The 20,682-nt window shown below is 42.9% G+C and overlaps 1 protein-coding gene across 1 annotated transcript in view; it reads left to right on the forward strand.

Annotated features, from left to right (window-relative positions):
- The window catches only part of CNGB3 (cyclic nucleotide gated channel subunit beta 3), a 79,652-nt gene that overhangs the window by 11,913 nt on the left and 47,057 nt on the right, over positions 1-20,682 (forward strand). The window contains exon 3 of the mRNA XM_048508482.1: positions 6,483-6,603. Within this exon, the coding sequence (XP_048364439.1) occupies positions 6,483-6,603 (121 nt within the window). The remainder of the gene's footprint in view (positions 1-6,482; positions 6,604-20,682) is intronic.

The following is a 20,682-nucleotide window of genomic DNA, read 5'->3' on the forward strand; positions in this document are numbered from 1 at the left end:
CTCAGTCTGCTGCTACTATGTACTACATGTACATCATCAATTTTCTTCATTGTCTCCATAATTTTCACAAAGCTTATAAAAACAATTCAGGCTGATTTGATCTCCACATCTTCATTGAAGGGGAGGGAAAGAAGAACACAAAATATTCCTTAGTAGATCTTTTCAATGTTAATGTTAGCAATTAGCATTGATTACTAAATTTTAGAGACTTGATAGTGGCAGATTGTTCAAATTTCAGACAGCAATATTAAGATGCCTCGAGGAGATGTGGAATAAAACATGGCATTATCATAAGCATATTTAATTTAAAATGCCCACATTTTAATCAGTAGAGAAGTATAAAATGTGAAAAATATTGGGATAGATCAAATTACTGAGAACTTGAATGTTATTATACTATTACCTTTGGCTGTAGGGGCTCAGACCAGCATTTTTTTAGCCTCAGAACCCCTTTGGGCCAGTCTGGATAATACTTCTGCCCTACAAACAGTGGAGAGTGAGGAACCAAGTCTGTGCCTTAGTTCTCAACACACTTGATATGCTAGTCAAACCTCTGAAGCCAGGTGGTGTATCACTCAGGTTCATACTGGAAGGTTTGGCATACACAGTACAGGTCTTACATTAAATGCAAACATCATATATACAGACCCTGCATGAATCAAGCTGGAAGGTAAAGCAGAGTGGGGGCTGGCATCTTGACTTAGTGGAGAGGTAAGGCATGTTGGCCCTCTTGCTGCTCCCACCAAGTGTTGGGGAGCTGTATCATCCAAACTCCTATGGCTTTATTGAAATGTAATATATGAAACCATGGTTTATTTCAACAAATAATCACACAATTCCTGGTATACAGCAACAAATCCTCATTTTATTATCCTCATTCTGAATACAATGCAGTGTGTTGTATATGTATTGTATATGTATTGGCAAATATCAGCAACCCTGTGTGTGTAGCAGAGTGTCCCAAAGCAAAAACAGGCCAAGTAAAACCTGTTTGCCAAATTAAATCACTAAATGAGTTATTCCAGTCAGCTGAGACTGGAAGCCTCAAGGACATTCTCTCCTGAAGGAGAGAAAGGGGGGATATAAATCCAAACTCTTCTTCTTCTTGATTACCGCACCCAGCAAAGGTTGTTGCAATACAAGGGGACTATGGCCCATCTTGCCACAAGCTTTCCTATCTGATTGCCTTTTAGCAACCATTAACATTTACTAAGTGCTTCCTCCTTGTCAAACTCACGCCTCAGCCAAATTTACATGACACACCTAAGACAGGGACTCCTAAAAGGAGTTATGTGTAAGGCCACTCAAGGCTATCTCTGATCCAATCACATTGGCTCTATTATCCCGGTACTTAGAAAACAGTAGATGAGCTATTGATTAGCTCAAACCAGCAATTCCAGCATGGAAATCCCAAAAGATCCAGGAAACTGAAACTGAAACTTACTAGCTCCCACCCCTACCTGCGCAAGAGGGTATAAAAATACTGTGCACCCTAGACTCAGGGCTCTTTACTGGCTAAACCTCTCTTGGTCTAGTTGGTCTGAGACACGATATCGTCCTTCGCCTGGATTTCTATGCTGGCATAGGAATCCTTGCCTTCTTCAATAACTTCTCTGCAGAATTTAGGTAACGTATAAGTCCCCTGCTCCCCCCCTCCTACTCTATCATCCAAACCTATCCTGAAAACTATGGCTGAAAACCATAGTTAAGACTGTGATTAAAAAACCAATTTCAAACCATGGTTTCAGATTCTGATTTGATGGACATTATTTATAGTTAGTAGAGATACCCATGTTCAGAGAAACATACTATCCATATGTAGTTAAACCATAGTTTCTTGGAATGTCTGAACAAACTAATATGAATAACACACATTGTTATTGACTAAATCAAGAACTACAGTTATTTTAAGAGTTGTTTATGATTGATCCTCACAAAACCATCTTATAAAACTACTGTGTGCAATCAAGCGTCCAGATTGCTGCCTAGTTTTTTTCCCTATGATTATATTGCACTCAAGGCTACATTGGGCCCCTTCTATGCACAGAATGAAAGTAATGGATGCCCCTGTAGTTTTAGTTGTCCTGACCTGGACGTCCAAGGCTATCTTGATCTTATCAGATCTCAGAAAGTAAGCAGTGTCAGCCCTGAAAGGACGTCCTGGGTTACTAAAAAAAGGCAGGCAATGGCAAACCGCCTCTAAACATCTCCTCACTTGAAAACCCTATGATATTGCCATTAAATGGCTGTGATGTGATGGCATTACCGTCATAGCTTTAGTTAACATTAAAGCAGCAGCTAAGATTAGAGAAATACGGGAATAGCTGAATTTCATCTCAAAGGGCAGTTACTTTATGACTGAGTTATATACCCATAATAAACAAGACAGCAATAACTTTACCATGCAAGCAATTGGTTGGAAACTAATCTAGAAATCCAAGGAAATTCAACAGCAATTACTAGTGTGATAATCAACAAGCTTTATAAACATTGTGGAGTTGTAATATAATTGTGGGTGAAATTGTCAAGTTTCAGCATCTGCTACAAATGTTCACTGGAGAAGCTGATCAGAAAGTCTCCTGCAGCTTTTAAGCCCACCGTTTATCACTTATCAGTCTGATATTTTAAACCAAAACTAATGGAAAATTCAAATGTTCCAGGAACTTGTGCAATGTCACCTCATTGCAAAAAATGTCACCTCATTGCAAAAGAACCTCTTTTCGGTGCCGAGATTAACTATTCATAGATTTATTTGAGTGATATAGAGCTGGGAGCTGGTGCCTCCTGTTGCCACAAGCATTGACAGATATGAAGGGGGTCCCCGCCTACCTGTTTTTAGAATGTCATGACTGTGGTTTCGGGAACAATGACATGTTTAAAAAGATTCAAGGCTGCCACTGAAAATGGCAGATTTATGTGAAATTCACCTTTATATTATGCACATTATAGCTATTCTATATGCCCGTGTTGTCATTAGATTGTTTCCCTATTGGCATGTTAGATAACAGTCCCACATTGTTTGTAAGAGACATGTAATCCCACTCTTATTTCCAAATATTTAAAGAAGTTATATGAATTATACTACTGGGTCCTAAAGTCAAATTAAATAGGCACCACTTTCTTATTCTTTATTCCACCATCACATTTGGTTAACAACTCTGTCATGCAGTCACAGAGATGGATTTACTGATCCAGGGAATCAAGTGATTCATAGGCACAAATAATATCCTACTCTTCATTATACACTCTGGATCCTTCTGCTTCTTTTTAGTCTGGCAATCTTATTCCAAAAACTTGACCTAGAGATGTTCTGTTGATTTATACCCTGGGCTGTAAACCCTTCCTTGATTCCTCAATATCCCAGTAGCTGTGCAATTCAAACTAGTGTCATGTTCCTCATCAGGGATTTATACTCATACAAGAAGAAGAAGAAGAAGGAGGAGGAGGAGGAGGAGGAAAAGGAAAAGGAAAAGGAGGAGGGGGGCTTACAATCTCCTTGCCCTTCCCCCTCACAACAAACACCCTGTGAGGTGGGCGGGGCTGAGAGAGCTCCAAAAAAGCTGTGACTAGCCCAAGGTCACCCAGCTGGCATGTGTGGGAGTGCACAGGCTAATCTGAATTCCCCAGATAAGCCTCCACAGCTCAAGTGGCAGAGCGGGGAATCAAACCCGGTTCCTCAAGATTAGAATGCATCTGCTCTTAACCACTATGCCACTGCTGCTCTCTTTGTAGTTGCTATCTTTGTAGTTGCTGTTACTAAAATGTGTCCAATCAATTTTAATTATGATTAATATTCTCTGGATATTTTTTGGAAATGGCCACAATGACTTTTCCATGATCTATTTTTCTCAGTTGTATGGAGTAGCAGAGGAAGGGAAGGAAGAGAGAGAATCTATAGGTAGTAAAAATGATAGGCACTTTTCTCAATTGGAAGAGTTAGCAGATGAACCTACTGAAGAAGATAGCAGTGACAAGTTTTTTCATGAACAGCTTTCCAATCATTTCATTGGCCTAGGAGAAGATTATATGCTTATAAACTATCAATGTGATGCCATTTTCCCCATCATATCTATTGAGACAGTGCATTTACAAGTTTCTATTTGATATCTTGCTTTACTACTGGAAAATGCTACTATTGCTACTATTCTTTGTTTTGATGTGAGAGACAATACACCTATTCAAGTATACTATTGGCATGGAAATAAACAAGTTGGATAACACCCGCTGACATACCCTTGATGTTTATAACTTAACTCGAGCCCTTCGGGGATGCGGCGGCCTATAAGTTTAATTAATTAATTAACTAACTAACTAACTAACTAACTAACTAACTAACTAACTAACTAACAAACAAACAAACAAACAAACAAACAAACTTCTGCAGTGACCCATGTGTACATAAAAATGCATGCATGTAGGCTGCATAAATATGACTGGGATGCTGATTATGCTTTAAAAAAACTTTCACGCAAGTAAGTGCACAATTCTTGCAGCATGCAGAAGTATGTGTAACCATCTATGTGAGGGGCAAACAGGCATGATCATACTTCCAATAACATGATTTATTTATTTATTTATTTATTTATTTATTTATTTATTTATTTATTTATTTATTTATTTATTTATTTATTTATTGTTTCGTCTTTTATACCGCCCCATCCCCAAGGGGCTCTGGGCGGTGTACAACAAGCGTAGATAAAAGAATTACTAAAATCTTTAAAACAGCGATACACAGTAATGATAGTAATAATAGAGGCGTCCGACCAACCCCACTTTAAAAATTCTCCCCAGGAGAAGGGGGGGGGAGAGCGGCGAGTCATATTAGATGGTGGCCTAGGTGGAAGGGCCAACTGGGGGGCACCATTTCAGCGGCTGGTCCCTCCAAAGGCCCGGCGGAACAACTCCGTTTTACAGGCCCTGCGGAACTCGCCAAGGTCCCGCAGGGCCCGAATAGCCGGAGGAAGGGTGTTCCACCAGGCTGGGGCCAGAGCTGTAATCCCAGTAACACTGCTGAACAGGACTGGAGTGATTTTCCCGGAGGGAGGAAAAAGAGTTAGTGCCACTATTTAGATAGAATCTGAGTGTATGGGTGTTTTACTGTGACTGTTTGCAGCAAGTACAAATTGAGAGCTGATGGGCTGCCAAATACAAGCTGTTATACTCCATACCCTTCTTGTGTTGCTGAATGCTTCCTTGTTTCTAATGACTCCTCACACCTGTCTTGTGGTTGCCAAGCACTTCCCTCTGTCCATTCTGCACAATGGGATATAAAAATAGACTGCTTTCTCCCATCTTTCTGAAATTTGGCCTGAAGGATGATCCCTTGGGCAAACGTTACAATCTCAGAGAATTTATTGGAAGTTTTGAAAAAAAAACTTAAAACCATAAATGTGTTTCCTATTGAAACCAGTGGGAATAATTTACCTCACAGAAAAATATCTTTAAAAAATAAATTGGACCTTTGTGAGAAAAGAAGCTGACTTCCTTCTCAGTGTAAAAATGGGAGGGGCACGCACTATCATTTCTCTGGGTGAATCTGCACAGGCCAAATAGAATGGCTTTGTGCCCTTTTTTAAAGCATGGGTGGGGGAGTTCCCACAGAACTCAACCCCCAAATGCTTCTGACCTGTTTTATTTGCCTGATCCTTGGTTAAATTGAAGACACTAAATTGGCAACTTTTAAAATTTAACCTGGGTTTCAAATGCTCCTTGCTTGCCTGTGTGAACTACAGCAAGTAGGGAGCATCCAATTTCCACCGCCTTCTGCCCAGCAGTATGGTGGATTCCCCAGGTGGCTGCTATTAGAGTGGATTCTCTAATTGGTGGCCACCATGTTGTGCCAATAAGAGGGGGGATTCTTGAGGAGAATTCTCAGGGTGGATTCTATGGTGGGGGGATTCTCAGCTGCGCTGTTCGCATGGAAACACATTGTTTTCTGTGTGAACCATGCTGCCTCCTGCTGCCAGGATCCTAGTGATCCCAACTGACTCCTGCACCCACCTTGCAAATAGCGGCACAGACAACTGAAACAGATTATATGAACCAGTATTGCAAGTGCAGAATCAGAGTCTGCCTCAGCACCTTCTGGCACCAATCAACTAATGGGTGCCACTCTCTACCCTAATGCCTTCTGGTTGAGAGAAGAGAGAGAAGACTGTCAGGGTCATCTAATTTCATGTTTAATTGTTTCAACCAAGTCATCTTACATTTTGTTCTCATTTTGTCCCAAAGTGGTAAATGATAGTTTCCTTAATCTGATAACTCAGCGTGTGAGCTGTTACTTTTTCTTTGTATATTTTGGGCCCCTTTCCATTTTTCTCCATTTTGATTTCTGCTGATTTCAAGCAAATGACTGTCTAGTTTATAAAGTGTACATTCATTATTGTGCAATTTGTGTTAAGTCTGTATAGGACTTTATTCTCAATTTAAGTATCCATTTTTTACAATATATGTCTAAAAATTATTGAACTGTCTGATTCTAGATGCAGTGCAACCTCCAGAAGAAGATCCTAAGCCCACTCAAGTTGAAAAATCTCCTGAACCTACTAATCAAACACATCAGGAAGAGCAGCAGCCACCCAATGGGACAGAAGAGACAAAAGTGTGAGTAACATAAGAAACTGATCATTCATAGTAAATCCTCATCCATTGCACAAAACACTTTTTGCATAACATTTCCCAAAGGCATCTGGTGGGCCACTGTGAGTAGCAGAGTGCTGGACTAGATGGACTCTGGTCTGATCCAGCAGGTTTTTTCTAATGTTCTAATGTTCTTATTTAGTTTGACCAAAATTGTGTTTATTCTTATAGTGTGATATTTTATAATGTGATATTCAGCATATACAAAAATGTCCTCCACAATTACTCCCATTCACCAACATGGAAAGGGCACCATGTGATCTACTAAATATCATAGCGATCATTCTCTCCTAAGTTTATAGCCTGTCAGTTAAGTCAAACAATATGTGGATAAACAAATATTACTCTTGTAGGCATAGCACACTGCAGTTTTTACACCAGATTCTGGCGATCTCCCCAAGCCAAGGATCTCAATATGTTGCCTAAACCTTCATCCTCATATTACAAGGAATTTAGACAGCAAAGGATAACCACGTTTAAAACAACAGTGTAAAGGGGGCCTTAGTTTGACTCTTCCTGCTGATACATCCCCTTCTAAAAAGTCTACTGTGGAAAGATTCTTTTTTGGAGGATCACCTGTCAGTAAAGAAACCCATTTGTTATCCTGTCCAATGACTCACTTAGTTTTGACAGACAAGGCATTCACTCCCAAATATTCCTACAGTCCATTAGCAAGAAAAATTACACCATTTGAGGTTTTCCAACTCAATTCTTTCTCATTTTTAAATATACAAAAATACATTGTGATGGATATTAACAAATAGTGAGCAGATATAACCACAATTTGCTTGGTCAAATGCAGCTGTCATGTCTAAAGCCATGAGAGGACATGAATAGTTTATGTTCTGAATAAATGAATGATGATTGAGGAAGCTAAACATTTTAATGCCAGTTTCCTAATGACTTGAGGCAGGATTCACTTAGAGTCTATCAATAAACTATTCCTTCTTACTTTTTCTATACCAAATAGGGGAACCATGGCTATGCCTATTAATAGCTTTGTTTGACAGTTCTGTCTATGGCTGCTTGTGAGTGAAAGGGAAAGTGTGTTGCATATGTAATCCTTCACGGTAGGAATGATACCATTTTATTGTCATGTATAGACAAGACCATGAACCATAATACCAGGGAATTAAGGAAAAGCAGCCATCACCCCTATAACTATCTGAAAGATTACTGAGAGATTATATAGAGATTGCACAATGGGATGAATTGAAATCCTGTTGGGCACTTTCTTTTCTATGCAAGTACCTAACCGTCTGGGGGAAAAAAAGCTTGCAGAAAGTAGTTTTAATGGGGGATGTCTTATTTCTTTGCTTATGTCAGAGTAAAAGAGATGTACTTATTAACCATTATGTTTAATACATTACTGTAATTTATTACCTTTCATGATTCATTTATGATCCCTTTTTCCAAGATTAATTTGAATTAATACATCTAGAATAGAAGAATACAATACAATCAAGCAAACACTTTGAAACAGTGAAATGTAATGTTATGATCTCACATGGTGGTGTAGTGGTTAAGAGTGGTGGACTCTAATCTGGAGAACTGGGTTTGATTCCCCAGTCCTCCACATGAGTGATGGATTCTTATCTGGTGAACTGAGTTTGCTATCCCCAGTCCTCCACAAGAAGGCTGATGGGTCACACCAGTGACATACCGCTAATGGGGACATAGAGTAGCCCATGTCCCTGGGTGCATGCCATTTGATCATGTGGGGGGAGGTACCTGGCAGCTCCCTCTGGGCTGCTCAGGTGGGCACTGTGGCCACAGCCTGGCTCCTTCACTCCTCAGCCTCCCTGTCAGCAGGGAGCAGGTTTTTCCCCCAGGTGCCATTTTTCCCCCCTGGTACGCCTCTGGGTCACACTTCTCTTTGAACTCACTTCTCATTGAACTCTCTCAGCATCACCTACCTCACAGGGTACCTGTTGGGAGGGGAAGGGAAGGCAATTGTAACCTGCTTTAAGACTCTTTACAGGAGAGAAAAGGAAGGCATAAAAGCTTTTTATTGTGTTAACTGTGGTTATTATATTTTTATTATTTTAACTGTGGTTATTACATGTCTTTTCTTATTATATTTGTTCAGTAGTAAATATCTGACAGAAAACTACAAAATCCTAGTTTTCTCATCAAATTATTGTTTTCTTTCAGTACATGTAGCAAACAGATTTCATAAGATTAAATATAATTATTTATTCATAAACTACCCCAAGCTGCCTTGTGGAAAAGTGGAAGGAGATGTGTAGAAAACGGATTTGACAGTATCTTTATATTGGCATAGATAATTTAGCAACTTTAGCAACCAGAATTTAGCAACTAAAGAAGTCTGTTCGTTGATTAATAGCATAAATAGCCTTTTATATGAGCAGTGCATTCTGGGGGAAGGTAGTTATGCTGTAGCCAGGGATGGAATAGCCATGGCGCAAAAACAACCAATAAAAAACTAAACTGTATGTAGGCTATTATATACAATACAACAAGCTGTGTTGAGTACACACTCCAATATAACGTGTTTACAAAAGCATACACACAAATCTAAGGTGATACAAAAAACACAGAAGAATATATTTTCAACTTCCAGCAATACATAGTTCATGAGACTAGAGCAACTGGACACATTTCATGGCATCCCAATCCATTCCATAGTCAGATGGTAGTGGATGTCTGATAAGTAGGCTGTATTGTTTCTGCAGCCAGGGGCTGTAAATGTGGAGCAAGTGAGCAGTCAGTTGCCTATATAGCTGTGTAAGAAGCAAAGTGAAAGGATTCTTTGAAAAGTTAATGGTTTTGAAAATTCTGATGATGTGCAGTGGTATATATGAAATGTCTTGAGGAATAGCCTCAAAAAGTTTCATGCCCGGGCCCAGGCATTGCGCTGCCACGCAATTCCCCAACACCACCATAAGTGCCCCAGCACTTGCATAATTGCCCCTGCCACCAGCATAAGTGGTCTTGCCACTGAAGTCACATCACCTCTTGAGTGGTTTCACATACACCCGCCCCCCTTTGGATTGCACTGTAAGATCACTGTGTCTGTTGCATGCATGTTGACAGTTGTGTGTCACTACTGAGTGCTGACAATCCCAGAAAAATGTTAATTTTCCAAAAATTCGGGAATACACAAGTAATTATCACTGTCATCTAAATTTTGCTTGAAAGCATTTAGTGATGAATGGCAGAAAATTGAGCTAATATTGTCTGGGACTGCCAGAACTCACATTTAGTTATTTTATAGAATGTATAGTTTGCCTTTCTCGAAAAGACTCAAAATGAATATATTAACATCATATTTTGGAGATTCACTTTGCATGTGCGTGTTGTTGTGATACAAATACCCATAAACCATGATTTTCTGCTCATGTTTAAAGGGCTCTGTGTGCTTCAAGGAACTATGGGTCATGTAGGTCAGGCTTTTTAAAACAGCTACTGTTTTATGTTCTATTCCCAGATAGTAGGAACTCTACCTCTCATTTGGCTTCAGTAGGAGGTTCTTGTTTAGGATCATATCTGGGACCTTGAACCAGAAAATCTGCCAGCTCTGGAGACATAATTCCATAGAATTCACTTCATACTCTTTTGAAGAAATTAGCAGAATAAAAATGTCCACTGATAGTGGGGTCTGAAAACTCCAGGGTAGAAAGCTATGTTAGCAAGAGACAGTGTAAAGCTGAAAAGGAGAAGTAATGAGGCATGCAAGATTTTCATGCCTGTTCTATTTATGATATGTAATTCTTCTGCAATTGAATAAGTTGGGACATATGGTCAGTCTGCGTAAGACTTTCAACCCCTCTCCTCACTGAGGTAATAGCTGGCTGTGCCATCATTCTAGCTAATCCCACAGGTGGGTTTTTGAATTACCTCAGCAATGTAGCAAATTCCTCCCTCTCCTATGCTTTGTGTATCTTGAACTGGATTCAAAAACTATTTTCCCCCTCTTATTCTGATTTGAACTCATGCTGACAGAGGACAGCAAGATTATTTTTCCTAACGCATTCCTACACAAATACACAGTCCTAAACCAGATTTAAACTGGTCCCATGGCACAGAGAACTCCACCATTGCCGGTCCCAAGCCTGGATGTGAAAGGAGGAAGGTTAGGTGGTGGGTCAGCACCCATCCCTGGGAGAAGTGCCATCAAAAGAGCTTTGACACCTTACTTGCTACAGAAACAAATGAACTTCATCAAAATCACAAAGCCCAGCATGAATGGACCAGCTCATCTCTTATGACAGTGCTGGATGAAAGCCGAAAGGAAGTCCAGTGCCTGATGCAGAGCTCGATCCTAAGCGCCAAAATAATGACAAGAATTGGAACGTGGATTGGGCGGACATTGTACCAATGTGGGAGACTAGCCCAACTGCTCTATGAGTTTGACAACTACTGAATAGACATCCCGAGCATCAGTGAAATGCACTGGACAGGTAGCAACTGACTGGTCAGCAATGGAAAGACCATCTTATATGCTGGGCATGATGAACAACACATACGCGATGTTGATCTGGTACTGAGCAAAGAATCAACAAGGGCACTGATTGGTTGGAAATCCATCAACAAACATGGCATCACAGCGCGGTTTCAATCCCAGAACGCAAAGACCACTGTCATCCGAGTGTATTGACCAAATGAAGATGCCAGCAATGCAGAGAAAACTGCATTCTATGATCAACTGCAGGACACCACCAATGATACTCCCAGTCACGATACAAAGCTACTCATCAATGACCTAAATGCACCAATTGGCAACAGCACACAGGGGTTCAAACATGTGATTGGCCCCCATGGAACAGCAGTTAAAACAAATTACAGTGGAGAGTGCCTACTTCTGTACTGTAGCATCATCAGCCTATGCCAGTGATGGCAAACCTTTTTGAGATCGAGTGCCCAAATTACAACCCAAAATCCACTTATTTATCGCAAAGTGCCAACACGGCAATTTAACCTGAATACTGACGTTTTAGTCCTGTGTGCACCTGCTGCCCTGCCCTGTGCTGCTCCAGTGCCTCCACCCCACCCTTCTGCCTCTGCCCCACCCGCTCAAGCAGGGGCCAGCCTCCAGCAAGTCCCATGTGCACCACTCTGTGCCTCTCTAGCATCTCCACCTCCTCGCCCCCCCCCCCGGAATCAGCCACCCAGAGCACAGGCACCAGGCCAGAGGCGTACCTAGGCAAACCTGAGCCCCGGGGCAAAACCTGAGTTTGGTGCCCCCCCCCCCGCCATGGGCGACCAGCTCCACAGGCCGCAGCACCAAGTCCACACTGCCGGACAGGAGGCGGTGGAAGCGAGCGGCGGCCTCACGGTTCTCAGAGCGCCGCTGGAGGGAAGGCAATATGGTATAGCCCAACTTTGACATTATCTTGGAAGTTAAGAAAGGTCAGTACTTGGGAGACCACCAAGGAAGACTCTGCAAAGGGTGGCAATGGCAAACCTCCTCTCCTTCTGACTTGCCTTGAAAGCCTCTTGCTGGGATTGTCACATCCAAGTCATAATGTAGCACAGTATAGTATACAAGAGCAAGTGTGGTATAGTGGTTACAGTGTTGGACTAGGATCTGTAAAATGCAGGTTTGAATCCCCACTAGGAGACAAACAAAGTACACATTCAGGTGATTAATTAGTTCAATCCAGGTTCCCTGCAGCAGATACATAGCAATTTACTTTGTTTTAGCAGTTTTCCACAACATGTGACTTGAAGCGGTGTACTGGATTTTGCCTAACATGAGGTTACTTTGCTGCGCTTCATGTCAATTGGAAAACAACATTAACTCTTCCCAAAAGTTGCCAACTGAATGTTCTTATTATTTGTTATGGGTTCCAAATCCTCTTTTCGCATAAAACTTCTAGAAAATCAGGCACGCCGGTTCTGTTTTAGCAGAAGTAAAAAATAAATAGCCTGCTATCTGAAACACGGCAAGGAGCATTTCAGATCCCAAGGCAAAAAGCAAAACGTGGCGAGGGAGAGAGCATTCTGTTGAAATGATCAGGAAAAAGGAACTTCAACGCGCAGAGGCGCTAACAGAGTTTGCAATGTTCCCGAGCAAACACTCACAACGTTCACCATAGCAAGTGCCTTTCTTCCTGTTTTCCCTCTAACAAACACAGGTGCGATCCCAGAAATAGGACTCGGACCAGCCCTTGGCTTTCTACCTCTGCAGCAGATCTCCAGTTCTTCCTTCCCTCCGGGACAAGCAGTCCCCGGTCGGAAAGAGGTGGAAGGTGGACTCCCGCATTAACGGAAACAACTTTTCTTTGAAACACTTTGCGCTAGTTGGGAGCGGCTGCCTGATCACGGAACTCGGAGTTCGCCGCATGGTTTTTAAAGGGTCCATTTTTTAATTAATCCCGAAATAACACAGTATAAAGCAGTTCCCTTTGCTCGCCCTCCCCCCCCCCCCGCAGGCAACCGCCCAGCCCAGTGCCATATCCTCTCCGGCTGACCTGGGCTTCCCTCCGCGCTCCGTCTTCTGGGGGAGAGGGAAAGAGACGACCTCCTTGCAGATTAAGAGAGGGGCAAAGAGAAGAGCGATGGAGCCGCTGTCGGACTGTTTCCGCTCCAGGCGGGTCTCCTCCAAGTGCCACCGTGCGCCGTCCAAGGACAGCGCAGCAGAGGGCAACCCCGACCGGAGAGGAAGCGGGTGGGCCGGCCCGGCTGGCAGAGGCGGCAGCATGTTGTGAGGGATCCCCAGGGGGAGGTTGGCGGCGGCGGCTGCTGCTCTGGGGCGGGGGCCTGAGTGGCTGTTGGCCAGGCAGGCCTTGAGGAAGTGGCTCGGGCGGCGCCGCGGCGGCATGATTTGGGGGACGGGGGGTGGCGGCAGAGGCTGCTCCAGGGCAGGGGCTGTGAGTGGCCGTTGGCCAGGCAGGCCTCAGGGGACTGGAGTGATCCTTGCGCTGCCTTCTGGGCCAAGGGGCTGGCTGGCCGGGCAGGGGAAAATGGTGGGTGGGGTCAGGGCAGCAGCGCTGAACTGCGGAGGCAGAGCTCTCCCCCATCCAGAGTTTGACTTCCGGTTAGCCGGCTGGGCGGGTGGCTTGTGGGCCGGTCGGCCAGGTCCAGAGTGGGCGGGGCCGCTCGGACATTTTTGTCGCCCCCCACGTGACCTATGATTGCTACGCCCAAGGCAGCTGCCTCTTCTGCCCTATGGGTGGTCCGCCTCTGCACCAGGCCCGCCAGCTGAGTGCTCCCTGCTCGCCGTGGGGCATTGTGCCCAGTGGCCAAGGCAGCCTAGATGTGTGTGTGGGGGGTGGGTGGGTGATGAACTCTATGCACGCATGCCCACAGAGAGGGCTCTGAGTGCCACCTCTGGCACTCGTGCCATAGGTTCGCCACCACTGCATTGGAAATACCTACTTTTCCCATAAGAACATCCACAAGAAGACCTGGTGGTCACCTGATAGTACCACCCACAATGAGATCGACTACATTTGCATTAGCAGATGATGGCGATCGGCGCTTCTAGATGTGAGAGCATACCGTGGAGCTGACATTGTTTCAGACCACCACCTTCTAATGGCAAGGCTTCATCTTCACCTGGAAAGCAAGAGTGAACAAAAACCAGTCCACCCATCTGCAGTAGAGAAGCTCAAAGACCGAACAATTGCTGAACACTTCAGAATAAAGTTCGAGAAGTCCAACTGCTACAACAATTACCTGAAATTGAAGATCAGTGGACCCGGTTCAAACAAGCTGTGACTGAGAGTGCAGAAGAGGCAACTGGATGACAAAGGGAACACAGAAGGAATGGTGGATACAGGAAAGAAGCTGGCAGTTGATTGATGGACGAAAAATTGCAAAGCAGCAGAGAGATCAGGCAAATTCAGCTGATGGAAACTCAGAAGCTGTAGCGAAGAAGCAATCATTGGATTGCAGAGTTGCCGGGCTGATAAAAAAGAGTGGATTGAGTGTAAAGGTGCCTGGGCACAAGAAGCAGCAGACAGAAATGACTCTATATCATATTGTCCGAGACCTTACCGGAGTAAGATGTAGCAGCAATGCATCCATCAAAGCAAGACTGGGAAGCTCCTTCTAAGCAAACAAGAGCAAGATGTGTGCTGGGTACAGCACTTCAAAGAGACCCTGAATCAACCACCCCCAGCTGATATCTACATTGTCAGCACCCTCAGTCTACCTGATGATCTGATTGTTGACCTGGGTGAAATCACAGCTGGTAAAACTGAGAAAGCAATAAAAATGTTTAAAAACCAACAAAGTGGATGGTCTGGATCAAATCAAAGCAGAACTTCTCAAGCATGGTGGAAACTGCATCATTCAAAAACTAATGGAACTGCTGAACAAGTGCTGGCAAACAGAATGTGTACCAAAGGAATGGAGAAAGAGCGTCATAATCAAGTTACCAAAGAAAGGCAACCTCACCAATTGCAATAACTGGCAAGGAATCATCCTCCTCTCAGTTCCTGGAAAAATGCTTTGCCTTGTCCTGTTCAGGCACCTGCTGGATGCAGTGAATAAAATGCTGCGAGAAAAACAAGCTGGATTCCATCATGGATGCTCCTGTAGTGAGCAAATCTTCACCCTGCGCAACATAATCAAACAGACCCTTGAATTTCAACAACCACTGTCTATTAACTTCAATGATTTCAAGAAGGCATTTGACAGTGTGCACAGGGAATCACTGTGGAACATTGCAAGAAGGTATGGCATCCCCCAGCGCTACATCAACATTTTCCAAAACCTATACCTCAACTCCAGCTGCTGTGTGAGGACTGGCAATGTCATCACTGATTTTTTTTAGCATTGAGACTGGAGTAAGACAAGGTCGCATCCTTGGTAAACTGCAGTACTGCAGTCAAAGCTCTGCTCACAGCCTCAGTTCAATTCCAAAGGAAATTTGTTTCAGCTGAAGTGGATTCAGTCTTTGATCCTTCTGAGCATAGTAAATGAGTACCCTGTAAAGTATGGATGACCGAGGAAGGCTCTGGCAAACCACCCTATTAACATAGTCTGCCTAATAAACATCATGATGCTACATCACTCTATGGAGCAGTAATGACCTCGTGCTTGCACAAGGGACTATCATTACCTTTAAACCAGATTCTTAATAGAACCTTTTCTTTGGTTCTAATAGGAACTTTGGTTTAATTTGATAATTGAATGAAATAATTATGATAAAGCTGAAGCCCATAACTTAGCATGAAAGGAAATATGTAGTTAAATTATGAGAAATCATGTTTAAGGATGTTTATGCAAACATCCTCTTGAAGGTAGTTAATGAAAGTGCGCACACACAAAGTAACATGTTATACACAGCTGGACACTTCATACATTGGAGAAGTCCATTTTGAACCTACAAGAATAGTACTATTCTATTCTATGTGTTCTATTTTTCATATGTGAAATATGGAAACCCAGAAGTATATAATGTGTTGGTGCTGCTGGCTCAGGCCCTCCTCCAGCACAAATATTTTAATCTATCAGCCTGGGCCAGCTGGTTTAGGTTTTGAACTTGGAAAGATCTAAGATATCCCCATTTCCTATTTCTCCATGCCCTATTGACTCTACTGAGAGTTCCAGAGGTTTCATAATTCTGGAGTGTCATATGAAAATATTTTAGTAGAAACATCTTCCTTTCTCTGTGGCCCTAGTTTATTCTGCAGTGGTCCCTAGTGTATGGAATATCCAGTGAGCCGCAAGGCTGCCAGGTATCCCACTATGGTGCGAGCCCTCCTTGCAACAGCCCTCACCACCACCATCACGTAGTAAGGCAGTAGGGGAAAATGAGCCAGAAATTGCTATCATGTTGACAGTATGACATCATTTCCAGGGCAAACCCAGAAGTGTCATCACATCCTTTTCATGGCACTCTAGCATTCAGTAAAACCCTATACAGTGCTGCTCCCATCTCCCCACTCCCCAGTCTTTTACCACATGACAGCCACCTGCTGGCAGCTCTACTGAACCATGAAAAATTTCCCCTCAGTTATCTTTCAGAATTATATTAAAGACTGTATAGAAAGTTTAAAAGGAAAAACAAAGCAAAAAATATATATACAAGAAGTGCTGGGATTTTCTGACAGGAAAGGGTCTCTGAACATCCGCAGATTTCATTTCTGCCAATCAGCCACCTCCTTTTAGAGGGATTATCTCTTCGGCAGCAGTTATACGGACATTATCTAGGATTTGTCAGTGTCTTTCCTTAAGTTCCCAGCCAGATTGTGCTCTGTGTGCTCTTTTCCCCTTTCCCTCTTCCAAGCAACATGACAGTTCACTCAGGCAATCTTAGTCAGATGCCTAAAACCCAAAAGGTTCTTCAATCACAGAAAGATAGGCTTGGAGCTGACACAGCATTCTCAGGGATTAAATTGTTTCTGTTCATTGAGCTCAACATTCTCACCTCCCTTTCCAGCTGCAATCCAAAACACTGGTCTTGAGAACAGCATGTGGGGCATTTTGGGATGCAGCAGAACTGGGAAGCAAGAAAACTGGATTCCATGAGGCATAAATTTTTCCAACCATGGATACCCTCTGTTAGATCCAAATAATAATCTGGCCCCTACCACACATGCAGTATAATGCACTTTCAATCCACTTTCAATGCACTTTGCAGCTGGACTTTACTGTGCGGAGTAACAAAATCCACTTGCAAACAATCGTGAAAGTGGATTGAAAGGGCACTATACATTATGCGGAAGGGGCGTCTGTGTTTATCAGGAGAATGATCTTTTTCCTTTCAGCTGGTCCAGCTGCTCCAGTTCAGTTGCTTGTGGCCTACCAGAAGTAGCAACGGAGACATCTTCTCTTATGTTTATTGTTGTCACAGTCAACATTCTGAGGATTTCAATGCAGGCTACTGCTTCTAGATGTCACAGAATTTGAACCTGGGTAATAAAACGTACATGCCCACAGAAGGAAGATAAGCCATGATCACATCCCACTTTACTAATCTCAGTTTCCCTTAGGTAAGGTTTTGGTCAGCAAACCTAATGGCTTCAGTCCCAAGACTTCTCTTCTTACACAGGTGTTTGACTTCAGTGATTATAAAATGATTATAATGGTTCTCTGTAACTTCTGTGCTGCTTATATTCCACCACATCAAATGTATGAAATTATACTTACTATATATCACAGCTTTTCAGATGCCTGACAATCCTTTAGTTTATGGGGAATGAGAACAAACCTGCTCTTGGAGTACGTGGTGGGTTGCCATGCATAGCTAGTGGCTTGTATTTCACTTGGTGGGTCATGTGTTTTGCAGGCCTGAGTTAGACTTTTAAATTCTTATACTTTGGATTTCAATAACAGGCAAAACCAATTAAAATTCATATACAGAAGTTAAGACTGGAGTGCATGAGTTACGCAGCAGCTCCCCCTTTGTGTAAACTAGCAGGTATGTACAGATCTAGACTGCTTTGCATGCAACTGCAATCCTACATTTATTTTATTTACTTGATTTATCCACCTTTCTCACCAAGACTCAAGGTGGATTACAAAATATTTTTTTAAAAAACAGCAACTCAATAAAACAGTATAAAACATCCAATGAAAATGCAATTAGACTGTGATTACGAAGTTAGAAAACAATGCAATAGAAAATTTTTGAACAATGCAGCAGTGGCGTAATGGTTAAGAGAAGGTGCACTCTAATTTGAAGGGACTGGGTTTGATTCCCTGCTCTGCCACTTGAGCTGTGGAGGTTTATCTGGGGAATTCAGATTAGCCTGTGCACTCCAACACACGCCAGCTGGGTGACTTTGGGATAGTCACAGCTCTCCGGAGCTCTCTCAGCCCCACCTACCTCACAGGTTGTTTGTTGTGGGGGAGGGGGGAAGGGAAAGGAGATTGTCAGCCCCTTTGAGTCTCCTTGCAGGAGAGATGGGGGGATATAAATCCAAGTCTTCTTCTTCTTCTTCCAGAGATATAAGAGAGTGCAGAAAAAAAGATAATACATACAGTAAATCTTGCAGTAGGCTACAAACCTATTCCTTACAAAATCTCCCTTTGGCTGTTTCAATATACCGTTGTCTCTCCCTCATCGCAGCTTTCCACATTGCGGTTTTGACTGATCATGGGTGGAAAATCACTGCCCACAATAACCCAGGAGCTGGCCCAATTCTGCTGCCTATCTCTCCCCCAGTGGCCATGGCTTCACACCAGCGACAGCTCCCTCCAGGTTCTTATCCTGTCCTTACCTGGAGACCTGGGGCAGGGAGAGGCTGAAAAGGTGGCAGGGCTGGTGGGGAATAATTGGTTGGCATTTTAGTAGGAAATCAGCATCAATCCAGATCTCAGTTTTTAAAAGAATTCCTTTTCCAGATAGCACAAAGCAGGCATAAAATGTGATGCTCATCTGTGGTGACTGGAAGCTGTCTGGTACCTAAGGAATAGATCACAGTTCAATATCCATTCAATACTGGCTTTTAAAAAATATGACATGGTTTTCACTGTAAGCCACCTCAAGCAGAACTTTAAGGAGGCAGCATATCCTGAATAAACAAACAAATAAATAATTGTGGTCTTTTTAAGGTCAATTTTATTTTGCCTAGAAGTAGTTAGGCACACACTGGCTTCAACTCTATGCATGCTAAAAATAAGCAAGCAAACATTTTAAAATGGAACTATTATCCACTGCTGCAAGATATTTGTGCTTACAGAAGATGTACATTGCAGCCCTTTGCATGTTTACTCAAAAATAAATGCTGAGCACAAGAGGGCTTACTCCTAAAGTGCATGTTCACAGACTTGCAACATCTTAAATGCACTTACCTGGGAGTAAGTGCCATTGAACTAAATAAGACTACGCTTCTGGTTTTTGAAGTTTTCACTCTTGCTACCCACCCTCTCTGCAGACACAGTGCACTGCTGTGCTCACAGCCCCACAGATGTGTAAATCATTTCAATATGTAGGCTTAGAATGTGCATGATTAGTCTCACTATGCAGCATCACCTGGCCCCAGGAGATTTACTCACTGCAACTGAAAGCTTCCTTGCCCCTGGCATGTTAGTCAGTAGTGTGTGAAAAACTGATTGACATCCTGGGTAGATAAGGGCTTGTTGAGACATGAACAAGTTAGTGGGTTTCTTAGGCTTACATTCTCCATTCCCTCATGTATAGCTAGGTAATTAAAAGATTCTGCTGTTTTGGCAAGCTATAATTTGTCATTATGTCCTGCTCAAAGACTAGAATGGTAAATTCAGAACATAGACACACTATAAGCTGCCTAACACTGAACCAGATCATCAGTTCATCAAGGTCAATATTGGCTACTTAGAGTGACCATGGTTCTCTGGCAGTGATCTTTCACATCACCTACTGTCTGGTTCATTCAACTGGAGATGCCCGTCATTGAACCTGGGACCTTCTGCATGGCAACCAGAGGCTCTTCCTCTGAGCAACAACTTTCTTTCTGCCCAGGATGTCAAGCAGATTTTAACATGCATGCCAAAGCATAGAATCCTCCTTTGGAAGCAAGGGAATAAATCATAGTTCGTGGTTCAGCTACGTCCAAACATTGTTTGCCACAAAAGCAACAGTCTTTTATTATTCAGCCACCCTCAGGCTTTTTTTGAATAAAAAAAACAGCAGTGCATGATTTCTGATCACATGTGAGCTTCTGAACTGTACCTATAACCCAATGGTGAGTCTCTTTAGAAGAATCCCAAGTTATGGTCAGGGAGTCCAATTTTATGGGCCTCCAAAGGAGTTGCCCCCACCTTTTCAATGGGATTTTCAATTGTTCCCTATGGAAGATGGGGCACCCCATTTAGGACCTTATAAAATTTGACCCTCCCTGACCCAAACTTCACCAACTTGGGGGGGGGGGTGTCTTCTAAGGAGTGTCACCTGTAGCTATGATGCAAATTGGGTGCCTCTACCATGAAAACAGCTTTCCCACACAGCGCTGCAAAAAATTCCCATAGACTTTAATGAGCTATTGTTCCCACCATTGAGTTAGGGGGAGGGGCTGGGGAACTGTTTTGCTTCCTGACTGTGTGTGGGGGGGAGGCTGCTTTTCAATATAAGCATGCATTTAAGAAAGGCTCATTCTGGATATAGTACAAGTAAATAGTATTATAGAGTCTCTGCTTCCATTC

The sequence above is a fragment of the Sphaerodactylus townsendi genome, linkage group LG09 (genome assembly GCF_021028975.2).
Source record: "Sphaerodactylus townsendi isolate TG3544 linkage group LG09, MPM_Stown_v2.3, whole genome shotgun sequence".
Taxonomy (NCBI): domain Eukaryota; kingdom Metazoa; phylum Chordata; class Lepidosauria; order Squamata; family Sphaerodactylidae; genus Sphaerodactylus; species Sphaerodactylus townsendi.